Source organism: Bufo bufo, chromosome 4 (genome assembly GCF_905171765.1).
Source record: "Bufo bufo chromosome 4, aBufBuf1.1, whole genome shotgun sequence".
NCBI lineage: Eukaryota > Metazoa > Chordata > Amphibia > Anura > Bufonidae > Bufo > Bufo bufo.
The window spans coordinates 87,732,341-87,747,399 of record NC_053392.1 but is presented as its reverse complement, the minus strand read 5'-3'; the positions used below and the strand labels follow the sequence as shown (position 1 = coordinate 87,747,399).

General features: G+C 44.9%; 1 protein-coding gene across 1 annotated transcript in view; it reads right to left on the bottom strand.

Moving 5' to 3' along the window:
* The window catches only part of MBOAT2 (membrane bound O-acyltransferase domain containing 2), a 272,749-nt gene extending 260,455 nt beyond the window's left edge, over nucleotides 1-12,294 (bottom strand). Inside the window, exon 1 of the mRNA XM_040427503.1 lies at nucleotides 11,867-12,294. Within this exon, the coding sequence (XP_040283437.1) occupies nucleotides 11,867-11,938 (72 nt within the window). The 5' untranslated portion in view covers nucleotides 11,939-12,294. The remainder of the gene's footprint in view (nucleotides 1-11,866) is intronic.
* Nucleotides 12,295-15,059: the final 2,765 nt, after the last annotated feature.

Here is a 15,059-nt window from a genome sequence, read left to right as displayed (position 1 = left end):
TCAGGAAGTCAAGGGGGAGGAGCATCCTGTTGTCTTTCTCAGCCGTAAGCTCACCCCAGCCGAGACCCAGTATAGTATAGTGGAGAGAGAGTGCCTGGCTATCAAGTGGGCACTCGAGTCTCTCCGCTATTATTTATTCGGGAGAAAATTCCGCCTGGTGACTGACCAATCTCCTCTCAAGTGGATGAGCCATGCCGAACCCAATAGTTTCTCTCCCTACAAAACTTTTCAGAGGAACACAGGGCAGGCCGGCTACATGGAAACGCGGATGCCCTGTCCCGGGTACACTGTCTGGCGTGTGTTCACCCCCTCAGGGTTAAACAAAGGAGAAAGGGGGGGGGTATGTGACACAGTGAATGTTTTGGTCTGGGAAAACAGGTATTTTCCTCCCAGCATGTGCTGCTGGGCTGATTTACAGCCAGGTGAGGTCAAATACCGGACCAGATTTTGGCAGCACCTGGCTGTCCTTAAATAGGCAGCTTGGCTCAGAAGCCATATCTGTGTTCTGGGATCTGAGGCCTGTGCTGTGCTAGAGAGCTGAGACCCGTGTATCAGGGGAACAGGCCGCCTAAAGCCTGCTGTATTTGGACTCTCTGAAGCAGAACTGCCACCAAGGTGACTTTTTGTTATATTAACTTGCCATTGGGTGTGAAGTAACACCAACACTGCAAAAGTGACGTTTTGTTTTTGGCACCATGTGTGAATAAACACTGAAGTTTGAATTACGAACTTGTATTTTGACTCTGTACTGCGCCCGCTTATCCTAACTACCAGAGCAAATCCCCACAATGGAAAAACATATACAGTACAGACCAAAAGTTTGGACACACCTTCGCATTCAAAGAGTTTTCTTTATTTTCATGACTATGAAAATTGTAGATTCACACTGAAGGCATCAAAACTATGAATTAACACATGTGGAATTATATACATAACAAACAAGTGTGAAACAACTGAAAATATGTCATATTCTAGGTTCTTCAAAGTTGCCACCTTTTGCTTTGATTACTGCTTTGCACACTCTTGGCATTCTCTTGATGAGCTTGAAGAGGTAGTCCCCTGAAATGGTTTTCACTTCACAGGTGTGCCCTGTCAGGTTTAATAAGTGGGATTTCTTGCCTTATAAATGGGGTTGGGACCATCAGTTGCTTTGAGGAGAAGTCAGGTGGATACACAGCTGATAGTCCTACTGAATAGACTGTTAGAATTTGTATTATGGCAAGAAAAAAGCAGCTAAGTAAAGAAAAACGAGTGGCCATCATTACTTTAAGAAATTAAGGTCAGTCAGTCAGCCGAATAATTGGGAAAACTTTGAAAGTAAAGGCTATTTGACCATAAAGGAGAGTGATGGGGTGCTGCGCCAGATGACCTGGCCTCCACAGTCACCGGACCTGAACCAAATCGAGATGGTTTGGGGTGAGCTGGACCGCAAAGTGAAGGCAAAAGGGCCAACAAGTGCTAAGCATCTCTGGGAACTCCTTCAAGACTGTTGGAAGACCATTTCAGGGGACTACCTCATGAAGCTCTTCAAGAGAATGCCAAGAGTGTGCAAAGCAGTAATCAAAGCAAAAGGTGGCTACTTTGAAGAACCTAGAATATGACATATTTTCTGTTGTTTCACACTTGTTTGTTATGTATATAATTCCACATGTGTTAATTCATAGTTTTGATGCCTTCATAGTCATGAAAATAAAGAAAACTCTTTGAATAAGAAGGTGTGTCCAAACTTTTGGTCTGTACTGTATATATTTTTTTTTAACACTGAAAGTCAATGTGACGAAATAAGACAAGAATGGACCCATGACCACAACTGATTTTATGGTGAAAATTAAATCCCAATCAAACCAATGGAGGCCATTTTGCTAAAAGCAAAGATGTAAATGGATGGGAAACTCATGTGAACCCTAACCTGCGCTATTAATAGTCATCTATAGATTTCTGAACAGCTCTAGAGGTAACCACAGGAAATTCGATTTTCTTGAAGCTTCTCAACATCATCTGTATATATAGTCTTTACCGTAGAAGAAGTGGTTCAGGCATGGAAAGCATATTATAGGATTAGGGCTCATTCACACGACGTGGTTTGGTTCTGCATCCGAACCGCATTTTTTGAGGCTTGGGTGCGGACCCATTCACTTCATTGGGGCCACAAAAGATGCGGACAGCACTCCGTGTGCTGTCCGCATCCGTTGCTCCGTTCCGTGGCCCCGCAAAAATTATAAGTCATGTCCTATTCTTGTCCGTTTTGGGGACAAGAATAGGCATTTCTATAAAGGGCCGTCCGTTCCGTTCCACAAATTGCGGAAGGCACACGGGCGGCATCCGTGTTTTGCAGATCCAAATTTGCGGACGACAAAACACAGCACGGTCGTGTGAACAAGCCCTTACATATAATATATAATACATATAATATATGACCGAAGAAACTGCAGGATTAAAATAACGATAACTCTCATACCTAAAAATTATAGTTCTGTCTAAGCTGATACATAAAAAATCCCATCCTGGATATACCATAGCAGCAGGTTGTACTGGGCAGCAGTGTAGGAGTGGACAAGGCACAGATTACAGGTAAGTTCAAGGGTATAGGTAGGTAGGTGCTATGATTTATATGGTGGCATCCTTACAAGTTGTGTATGAAAGGGATTTTCTGGTATTAAGATATTGATGTCCTATTCTCAGTACAGGTCATCAATACCAGTTTGGTGGAGGTCCGAAACCCCCACACATCAGCTGGAAGCTATACAGTGGATGGAACTGGAGGCACAATATTCGGTCCACTGTGTACTGGTTGTACTGGGGTACTGCAGCTCACTCCTACTCAAGTGAATGGGAGCTGATCTGCAGTAGGTCAGCACTGGAAACTACACAGTGGACAGCCGATCGTGGGGGTGCTGGGTGGCGGATTCTCCCCAATCTGACACTGATGACCTATTCTGAGTATAGGCTTAACAGCATCAAAATAAAGAAGAACACCATTGATAAGGGGAGCATGGTGGCTCAGTGGCTCAGTGGTTAGCATTGGTGCCTTGCACCGCTGGGATCCTAGGTTTCGAATCCGACCAAGGACAACATCTGCACAGAGTTTGTATGTTCTCCCCGTGTTTGCGTGGGCTTCCTCCCACACTCCAAAGACATACTGATAGGGACCTTATATTGTGAGCCCCATTGGGGACAGTTGGATGCTAATGTCTGAATGGCTGCATAAAAATAAATAAAAATTGAAGTCCAGGATAATAAAATTGGAACAAGAAGGACAATATATCACTGATAATTAGTGCCAATCATGCTAATTTTCTATTAACTTTTGTCTTATATGATACACAGGACAAGGATTTATTTTTGAATGTTTTTGTATTTGTGATTTTTCTTATATTTTTAAGAACTTTATTAAATATTTTTTAGTACCTCTAGGGGACTTAAAACTGCAGAACTTGATTGCTTGTATAATACATTGCAATACCTCTGTATCTCATTGTATTATAATTTTACCAACATACTAATACACAATGTAATAGGAGTCCTAACATGGCATGCCTGGGGACCTTCAGAAGGCCCCCAACTGCCATGACAACCGACAGGTATCTCACGTGTCATATGTGGGGGCGATCATGGGACAGAAAGAGCCCCCTCTCTCTGTGTAACCTCTTATATGCTGTGGTCACCATTGATGGTGGCATCTGAGGGGTTGAATGGCTAGAATCCCAATCTCCGATCCCGGCAGCTGCAGGCAGGTGTCAGTTGTGTATCATGTATGGAGCGGGGAGGTCAACTCCTGCGAATGATCCATAATATACTCGCTCCATAGCAACCAATCAGATTCCTCCTTTCATTTTCCAAAGGAGCTGTCCAAAATGAAAGGTGGATTCTGATTGGTTGCTTTGGGCAACTAAGCCAGTTCTACTTTACACCAGTTTACTAAACTACTCCACATGTTCCTAGCAACCAGTCTGTCTCAGATTACTCACGTTCTTTGTAAAGAAAGATGGCATTACACTATTATATTCATGATCTTGACATTATGTCCACTATCAGACTGTGGTCTCCCAGCTACCAGAATTTTCCAACTCTTTTCACGACATACATCCATGTCCCCCCATACACCCGTCGCTGCCAATTCCTCTATATATCCCAGGCTACAGATTGTTCTCCCCTCAATGGCCTTGAAGCAACAACGTATAGAGAAAGAAAATGAAAAACACCCCTTCAGCTTGTATTCGTTGTGAAAGAGCAATTCTGGAGAACTTTCTTTTTAGCTCTGTGTTGTGTCATTCCTCTGTTATTCCTCCATGAATTCATTGACAACTGCTTGTCCTTGGGGTGTGCCCCTACTCTGTTTGATACTGAAAGCACTGACCGTCAGACTGCATAGGAACCGATCCCTAAGGCCTCATGCACACGAACGTATTTTCTTTTTGTGTCCGTTCCGGTTTTTTTGTGGACTGTATACGGAAACATTCATTTCAATGGGTCCACAAAAAAAACGGAAGTTACTCCATGTGCATCCCATTTCCGTATGTCCGTATTTCCGTTCCGCAAAAAAATAGAACATGTCCTACTATTGTCCGCATTACGGACAAGGATAGTACTGTTCTATTAGGGGCCAGCTGTTCTGTTCCGCAAAATACGGAATGCACACGGATGTCTTCCGCATTTTTTGCGTATCCATTTTTTGCAAAGCGCAAAATACGGTCGTGTGCTTGAGGCCTAACTGGCGACACTCGGCTGTCAATTTATTCACAATTTTCTAGGAGGAATAACAGAATAATGAATAATGCAGGGCTATAAGAAAAAATTCTTCAGAATTGTTATTAGAATTTTTTTTATTAAAAGAGGCATGTCAGGTCCTCTTGCACTTTAAACCCACTTACGTCCTGCTCGTTGTGCACTGCATATAGTATATAGGCACAGTGTTGTACTCCAAGCCTCCTGGTACAGGGCCATTCAGACAATGAGCGCTGATTCTAGGAATTCTTATAATTCCTGACTCTTATGTGGTCCGCCTATTGCCGACTAAGGTTATACGGGGTAACTGAACATTTTATGATGATGTGAACTTGAAGTTATGTGGACCCCGGGAACGGCACTGGGCTCCTTCATACTTTACCTCTTAGGTGATTTTTTTTTTACTCGTGAAGTCATACGCAACTGATTTAATTACGGATCCAAAATATGGTGCCCATAACTTGCTATGCCTCCATACTGTACTTCTGTATCCTTTCGGTTTTAGACAGGGGTACTGTACAGAGGGTTTTTTGGACAGCGTTTTTTTTTCCCACTGAATTTTAGAGCAGACGAAATTCCGCTGGCAGCAGCGTCCTTTCTACCTCCCGTTCTTTTCAGTGTGAGGCAGCGCTGAAGATCGCAAAGTGCTCTCCGAAGACATGTCCTTTCTTGGCACGGTCACGGCTGCCAGAGGAAGTTTGGCATGCATGGCAGTGCCAAAATTTACAGGAAAAAATGCAGTGTGAACGGGCCCTTAAACAAAATCTCTAACCATGATCTTAGACTATTATCCAGAGGCTTACCAGCACCAGGGGCAAGGATTTAGCATTGTCAACATAACTCGTATCCTCTGTTTTTCCCATGTTGCCTCCATTCCAGTATCCTGTTGGATTCCTTTCAAGGTGTCCCCACCATCTCAGACATCCCCATGTAGGAAAGTCTTAAAGGGACACTGACAGGCGAAATCAGCATATATAGTTAGATATATCACATTACAGGTCTTATAGAGTCTTTTAAAAGCATATAAGTATCCCCCCTGTCCACCTTATAAAGAGCGAAATATAAAGTTTTATAACCTGCTTCTCCTGTCAGCAATCTGCCCAAGGGGCGGCGTTTCATGTGAAAATGCGCCCAGCCAGCCTTCCCAACTGCCGTTCTTAAGCCCCGCCCAGCTCATCATTATTCACTTCGCTGGGCGGCGGCTAGAACTCTCCCCAGTCCCGATCCTGCGCCTGCGCAATTCAATCCTCCGGGCATCGTTCGTGCCCAATCTTCTGCGCCTGCGCCCCGCCGTGCCGTCGGACGCACTATAATTAACCCCTTATATGATGTGAGTGAGCAGCGCTCTGAAGCGCTGCTCTGAACAGTGCATGGCTGAGGCTGCAGCTGCCTCGAAGACGCAGGCTGGTGTGTGTACGCAGGCGCGATCTAACGGCACGGCGGGGCGCAGGCGCAGAAGATTGGGCATGAACGATGCCGGGAGGATTGGGAAGGCTGGCTGGGCGCATTTTCACATGAAACGCCGCCCCTTGGGCAGATTGCTGAACGGAGAAGCAGGTTATAAAACTTTATATTTTGCTCTTTATAAGGTGGACAGGGGGGATACTTATATGCTTTTAAAAGACTCTATAAGACCTGTAATGTGATATATCTAACTATATATGCTGATTTCGCCTGTCAGTGTCCCTTTAAGACACCCCCAACACACTGCCCTCAAGTGGATCCAGTAGCACCATGTTACATCGCAGATGTACAGTAAAGATGAGTTGATACATTGCATTGACCATTGTGATTTTATTGTGTTTTTATGTTGTGTTTTATGCACTTCTAGGCATGTTTCCTATTTCTTTAACACCCCCACCTAAAACAAAAAATCTGCTCCCATTGCATGTTTTTTCTTCTAGTAAACAATAAATGAGGACGAGGTGATCAGCCCACTGCACAACCTTTTATTGACTCGGGCTGCTAGTCACCAAGCTCTTTTGTACCATAGGCCACAATAAAAAAAGAAATAACCACCGGTCAATAACCAAATGTGTAACATGGGTAGTTATCTACACCGGCACGCCTAACTACATAAATGTTACATTCATGTATCTAAGATATCTGCTATGTGCAATGATCAATACAAATATTAACCCTTTAAACAGCCAGGAATGAAGAACCTTCTACGTAAGAACAGTGAATATATGAGAAACAGAAAGGAAACATATGATGAAGGCTAAAGCACAGTGGTGTACAGAGGTACATGAACTGTGAATCAGGTCCACAGTACAAACCCATATTGCACTCCTGTGCGCCTCCCAGGTGTTGTCTCCTTGAAGAGAACCTGTCGGATGGATACTGCTGCCCAAACTGTCTGGAGTTCCTGACCATTCTGCTCCTCATGTCACCAATGGTCTCCTTTATTGCCCCCTCTGATGGTTTATTTCTTAGAAAATGCACTTTCATCACTGGTCACGTCATATTTAAAAGTATGGTTTGGGGTCAAGAAGGTGGAGACTTTGAGACTGAAAGCCAGCTTTCCTGTGTCCAAACCCCACCTTATCAGTGTTGGTTGACATCTCTAAGGAGATCTCGAGAGGTCTGCTGATGATGATCCCTGTCCTCAGGAACGTCAATCAATACTGATGGGGTAGGATTTGAGCACAGGAAAGCTGACTTCCAGTCTAAAGGTCTCCACCTCCTTGACTCCAAACTGCTCATTTAAATATAGCGCAAGTGGTGACTAACATTTTCTGAGAAATAAACCATCAGAGGAGGCAATTAAGGACACCATTGGGGATATGGGGAGCAGAATGGTCTGGTACTCCGGGCAGTTTGGAAAGCAATATCCATCTGACAGGATACCTTTCTAGTCCAGGGGTCAGCAACCTCCAGAACTCCACAGTAGTGGGTGGAACTTAGCAAACAATGATCATCAAGGCAACCAATGTCATTGTGACCTTTGACTACCACTTCAATAGAGTGGCAGTCTGAGTTGCTTTGATGACGTCTGTAATTAGTCACAACATTGTAAATGCAGCAGGTGGCTTCCTGCGCTAAAGTCTGCCAGAAGACAAGCCATGAGTCTGTTCCAGTATCACTTGTTCCATCATACTGGAGAGGACATACAGATTTTTTTGTGAGCCAAGTTCCTGCATAGTCATGTCACCTGGCCCTGTCGCTTAAGAAGGAGCGGCTGGCAGAGGAAGCAAGAGGAGCAAGGGTGCACAGAGGGGCTTGGACCCGCCCTCGGTGAACTTAAAGGGAACCTGTCACCGGGATTTTGTGTATAGAGCTGAGGCCATGGGTTGCTAGATGGCCGCTAGCACATCCGCAATATCCAGTCCCCATTGCTCTGTGTGCTTTTATTGGGTAAATTTTTTTTTGATACACATGCAAATTAACCGGAGATGTCAGGGACAGGACTCATCTCAGGTTAATTTGCATATGTATCAAATCTGTTTTTTTACACAATAAAAGCGCACAGAGCTATGGGACTGGATATTGCGGATGTGCTAGCGGTCATCTAGCAACCCATGTCCTCAGCTCTATACCCAAAGTCCCGGTGACAGGTTCCCTTTAACTGCTGATTTGCATATGAATTAAAAGGACTTATTTCACAGAGTGAAGCAATGGATCGCTAAGTGAAAGGTATCATTACATTCATCTGAACTAGACCTACAAGGCATTATGCCTGGTTTAACAGTGAATTTTCTTGGGACAGAATCCCTTTAAGGGTATGTTCACTATAATCAAATCCAACATGAGGATCCACAGTTTGATGTGTCGCCGTTCCTCACAAGAGCTAGTCCCATTTAGGCTAACGTGCCAGCTTTTCTGTGTGGAATCTGTGACAATATGTAGTAGAGCATGCTACATACTGTATTCATGGAATATTTTCTGGTGCGTGTGAACAGGGCTGCAGGAACCCAATACAATTGCACTGCAGGCAGATTTGATACAGCTGAAATAAAGTTGATATCCGGAATGTATGAATGGGGCCTTAGTGTAAAAGTTGCTGCACCTGCTGTGGTTGATGCGTCCTACTTTCCAGGCAGAAGAGAGAGAATAGACATCCAGGAAATTCAGGGTACCTAGCACAGCAGCTCAATAGCACGCTACTTCCCGGCTGTGAATGTCTGCCGCATGGACGATCAATGCCCTCCTGGGCACAAACAGCTCCTGGCCAATGCTTGTCTGCGTCTGGTCAAATAATAGAAGAGAACAGAGCCTGCAGCACATATTAGTAATTAACGTGAGTTGTAAGGTTTACCATAGGGAAATGCCATGGGCACACGCCCGTTCCGATAACTGTCTATTAAACACGGATGTATGTGGACACATATGTGGCCTCCAGGGCATCCATCTTTATTTCTGACCCATTCACTTGACTGAAAGGAACGTGGAGAAGAATGGAGTATGATACGAGTTCAGGACCATCGGTCTGGGCAGAACTTATGATGTGTGAACTGCCCCATATACTTTAATGGGCCCGTGTGCTACCTGGGTACCATCTGGAAAGCACTAGGCCGAAAAAGACTGAATCATTTAAGTGAATGGGGCTGAGCGCGATACCAAGTACAGTCGCTATACAATGTAAGGCATTGTGTTCGGCTAGCTGAGAGAAGGCAGCGGCGCTACTGTGAGCGCTGGTGGCTTCTCAAACAGCTGACCGACGGGGGTCCCGGGTGTCAGACCCCCACCGACCAGATACTGATGACCCATCCAGAGGATAGGTCATCAGTATTAAAATCTCAGAAAACCCCTTTAACGGAATTCAGAACGAAAACAGAAACTGTATTTGTTGCCCATAGCAATCAATCTCGGGCCTAGCTTTCCTCGGGCCTAGCTTTCCTATGCTATTGTTGCACTTGGATTGGTTGCTATGGGCAACAAAGACAATTTTTTTGCTATACAGTTTTCATGACTATCCCATTGCGTTATCCTCGGTTCAAGGCCTAACGGGGCAGACCATGACACAAGGATTGTCTCTTTGAATGCTTGTGTCATGCTCCGCCCCTACAGATCTTACGTTAGTTTTGACCGGACTGTCCTTTGACCTTCAGTTTTGACCGGACTGTCCCTCTGACGTAGATGTAATGATTTTCTTCCCCCAGTTAGGTTTTCATAAGGATATGTTTGCCTTGTTTGAACAACACTTTAGCGTATAGTGGTGGAAAAAATCATTACCTCTCATTGTCCCACATCGGATATTCTCATGTGGTCCTTGCCAGGATCAGTGTGAGAAGAACACTACAATTGCTGATAAGTACAGAGAAAAGGTAAAAATACGTTTCAGTAAAAGTGTTCAGACTGGAATATTCTGACTGGTCAGAACCAAACAATGCGTAGTTATTAGTTGCGCCATAGGTAAGGCTTCTTTCACACTAGCGTTTTAGTTTTCCGGTATTGAGATCCGTCATAGGAGCTTAATACCGGGGGGAAAAAAACGCTTCAGTTTTGTCCCCATTCATTGTCAATGGGGACAAAACTGAACTTAACAGAACGGAGTGCTCCAAAATTCTGTTCCGATTGGTTGCGTTCCCATACCGGAGAGCAAACCGCAACATGTTGTAGTTTGCTTTCCGTCCTGGGATGCGGAGCAAGACGGATCCAGCATGACCCCTAATGCAAGTCAATGGGGACGGATCCTTTTTCTCTGCCACAATCTGCCACAATAGAAAACGGACCTGTCCTCCATAGACTTTCAATGGAGTTCATGACGGATCCGTCTTGCCTATGTTACAGATAATAGAACCGGGTCCATTCATAACGGATGCAGATGGTTGTATTATCAATGCTAGGGTGAAAGTAGCCTAACACTTCTTACATCTATGAGCATCTTAAAGGGGTTATGCCTATGTCAAGGACAGGCAATAAATATATGTTCGATTGATGGGACTAACACGAATCACAAGAATGTGTGGTCCTGAGGCCCTGTTCTGGATAAGTAGTCAAAAATGTGCATTGCTGCGCCATTCATAGTCTATGAGACAGTGTTCGGCTATTTCCGACAGTCCTATAGAGATGAATTAAGTTTTCCAAGATTTTTGAACTGATGACCTATCATCTGGATAGGTCATCAGTATCTGATAGGAGGGGGTCCGACACCCGGGACACCCGCAGATCAGCTGTTTGAGAAGTGACCGGCGCTCCTGTGAGCACTGCGGCCTTCTCGATGCTTACTAAAGTGAATAAAGGTGCAATAATCCACATTTTGAGGAACATTATACTCAAAAATGATAATTGTTCCAGCAGATAAATGCCATTTTTTTGCCCACTGCTGCCATAATAACTCTAAAATAACACATATGATTTTTTCTCAACATCATACAGATAAAAGCCACGGCGCTGTCATAAAAATAGTCATAATGACTCCCAAAGCCTAAAAAGCTACAACAGGTAATATCATAGATGTACTAAAAGCTCTAAAAATATGAAGAACCTGTCTGGTTGTTTAGATGGAAATCATCTCCAGGTAGAAAGCGGTTTGACACAACAATCCTAACCAGTCCGGTGGCTGTGTGATCACGTTGGCACAACACTACCATTATAAGTCAAAAAGTCCAACCCAAAGTAGATGCAAATAATGATGTTCTCATGGACTCCACCTGAGAGTGGGTCAGCTTTGTGGTAGGCTTGTGACGGGCACTTTTGGCGATTTATAGGTTAGGTCTGGTGGACCACTTCTGCATCTCTGCATCCGTAAAAAGTTGACTGCACGCCATAAAAGCCATCACAATCAAGGGGAGACCTTCAGCGACCCATGACTCAAGATAAAATGTGCAAATTATAATTATGTAACTTTTTGAAAAAAAAATGTATTAGCACTATACCCTGCAAAATGTTACCATCCGATACCTATGAGCGACTTCGGTGCTTGTCATGACGTGACTGAAGTCACCATGTAGCTCAGATAGAGCGGAAGAAAGTTACGAATGATAAGAAAGTCGCCTCTGAATCGCACATCATACGTCAGCGTGGACTGCAGCCCAGGGCCGCGCTACATGTTTAGGAGATGAGAGGTCACCAGTGTCACTGACAGACGCAGAGCCAGGAACTGGTGAGGAACCTCTACGTTCATGTGCAACTGACCTCTGTGACCCCCCCCCCACCTTGTCCCCTGTCGCCGGCCAGCCGTCAGTCATCTTCTTACCTGGTCTATAGGCAGCTGCACTGCATGGCTGAGGGGGAGCAGCACCGTGGAGCCTGTGGTACTTGTAGCCATGGCAATCCCTCCAATGAAAGACGAGCAAGATGATGCTGAAGATGTTCACCTTGTAATCCACTCACTCCCAAGAGAAAACAAGGACCCTGACTGCTGCGGATCCTCGCCACGATGGATCCACAGAGGTGCACAAACTAAGACGTCCCCCCCACCTCCCTGCAAATTGGAGGCGATGAGCTGCCTCCCCACAGTATAAAAAAAAAAAGGGGGGGGGGGTCCTAAAAATAAATAAAATAAGATATAAATGTATAAAGTGCTGGCACTTGAGCTCACATCATGAATAACAGCAACGACTGTAATGCAAACATCCAGCAGTCTCTCCAGGCACAGAGATGACAAAGCCACAGCCTCCTGCACCTCCTCACAGTGCACTGAATGCAGAATTACAGGGAGGAGGAGGAGGGAGCGCTGGGCTGGGACATTGCAAGCCCTCATGTATGGAAGCCCAGACAGCACATTCTTTCTTACTGTCATTCTGGAAATCACAGCAGCCGCTCTCCTGTCCTCACAGCTCAGGGTCTCTGCTGCTGGCGTCACGCTTGCACGTTCTTCCCTTTTTTTTTTTTAAGGATTTTTTTATCTGAAATAAAAAATACATTGAGGTTTGCAATGTGCAGACTCACACACATAGGGGGTTATTTCTCACACTCGTCTGTTTTTTAGACTGCAATTAGACCGGCGTACTGGATTAGCCTGTCACTATTCTGCATGGTAGTTATAATGAGTCGCACAGCAGGCGATGAATTAGGGCTTATGCACACAAACGTATTTTCTTTCCGTTTAAGACTCGTTCAAACGACCGTGCCGTTTTTTTGCGGTCCGCAAATTGCGGATCCGCAAAAAAAAAACTGACGCCGCCCCTGTGTGCCTTCCGCAATTTGCGGAACGGAACAGGAGGCCCATTATAGAAATGCCTATTCTTGTCTGCAAAACGGACAAGAATAGGACAGGACTCATCATTTTTGCAGAGCCATGGAACGGAGCAACGGATGCGGACAGCACACAGAGTGCTGTCCGCATCTTTCGCGGACCCATTGAAATGAATGGTTCCGTATGCGGAAAGCAGAAAACGGCCCGTATACGGAACGCTAAATATGTTTGTGTGAACGAGTCCTTACTCCGTGTGCATTCCGTTTCCGTATGTCCGTATTTCCATTCTGCAAAAAAATAGAACATGTCCTATTATTGTCCGCATTACGAACAAGGGTAGTACTGTTCTATCAGGGGCCAGCTGTTCCGTTCCGCAAAATACAGAATGCACACGAATGTCATCCGTATTTTTTGCAGACCGCAAAATACATACAGTTGTGTACATGAGCCATAAGGCGATGCGTCAGGGCGCAGGTGGATTGGGTGCAATTAGAATGATCTTTGGTTGGCTCACAAATTAGGCGAAAAAGTTGCATATTAGATATTTTAAAAAAAGTTGTAGCCATATATACATTAAGGCCTAATGCACACGGCCCCAAAACACGGATACCGGCTGCGTGCGTTATGCATTTTGCGGATCAGTACATCCTGCCCTCTGTTAGGAGTGCTTATTGCTGTCCGCAAAACGGACAAGAATAGGACATTTTAAAAATTTTTGCGTGGCTGCGGAACACGGTGTGCTGTACACATCTTTTGCAGCCCCATAGAAATGTATGGGTACGCATCCGACCAGCAAAAAAACTACGGTCGTGTGCACAAATCCTACCCAACGATGCGTCTATTTTAGCAAAGTTGTCACATGACAAAACACAAAGCAGACAAGCAGAACTACGCCACCCCTGGAGTGGAGTCAAAATTAGAATGTTTTTGCGCCAATTCACGCATAAAAAAGGAGCACCTACATAAATAGGCTGAAAAAAAAAGCGCCAAAAAAACGCCACCAGAATTAGGCTACATGCACACAACCGTATGTAATTTGCGGATCCGCAAAAAAAAAACAGATGCCATCCGTTTTTTTTTTTGTGGATCCATTGTAACAATGCCTAAAACGGACAAGAATAGGACATGTTCTAGTTTTTTTGCGGGGCTACGGAACGGACATACGGATAGCACAAGGTGTACTGTCCACATTATTTGCGGACCCATTGAAATGAATGGGTCCGTATCCTATCCGCGAAAAGAACGTAACGGACACGGAAACAAAATACGTTCGTGTGCATGAGGCCTTAGATTTATTTCTGTTGCTTTTATAGCACCAGCATACTCCATAGTGCTGTACACAGACTGTCATCATACATATTAGTCACTGTCCCTATTAGGGCGCAAAAGGGGGTCCAACACCGTATTAGTATGGTGTTCCTAATAATTCTTTAGGTGAGTGTAGATAGGCACTGGACGGAGTTAGAGGTATGGCTTAGTATAAGGCCTCTTGCACACGAACGTATGCGCCCCGTGGTCGTGCTGAAGCCTGCAAAATGCGGGCCGCAATGCTCGAACACCGTCCGTTGGGCAACCGCAGCGGATCGTGGACCCATTCACTTTAATGGGTCCGCGATCGGGCCATTCCGCAAAAAGATAGGACATGTTCCATCTTTTTGCGGAACAGAAGTACGGGACGAAACCTCACGGAAGCACTCCGTAGTGCTCCCGTAGGTTTCCGTTCCACGCTTTTGTTCCGCTTCTCCCGATTTGCGGACCCATCCATGATGCGGAATGCCCACGGAATGGCGCCCGTGTATTGCGGATCCGCAAATGCGGTCCGCAATACGGCCACGGAGCGCACACGTTCATGTGAAAGAGGCCTAACAAAAAGACTGTGTGGAGGAGCCAACATCGAACTGCTCCTGCTTCTTGAAACAGTCATGATATATGACTACAGCTGCCAATAGGGGGAGCTCCTTACACACAGATGAGTACATTAGTAACTGTATAATTACATATGTGGTGAGCTCCCCCTAGTGGAGGCTGCAGACAGCCAGAGTTATTTAGCTTTGACTGAATTTGGAGCTCTATGTGAGAAAAACTGAGCTCCGACCCATAAAAAAGATATGCAACTAAATGATGTGGAGGGACATAACCTTCAATATAAAAAAAAGGAGTACATCTGTTGGGAAGTGAGGCCAATTTTGATTATGGGGCCCTATATTGGTGTATGTGCTTAAAAATACCTGTTTGACTGTATTCCTGCATC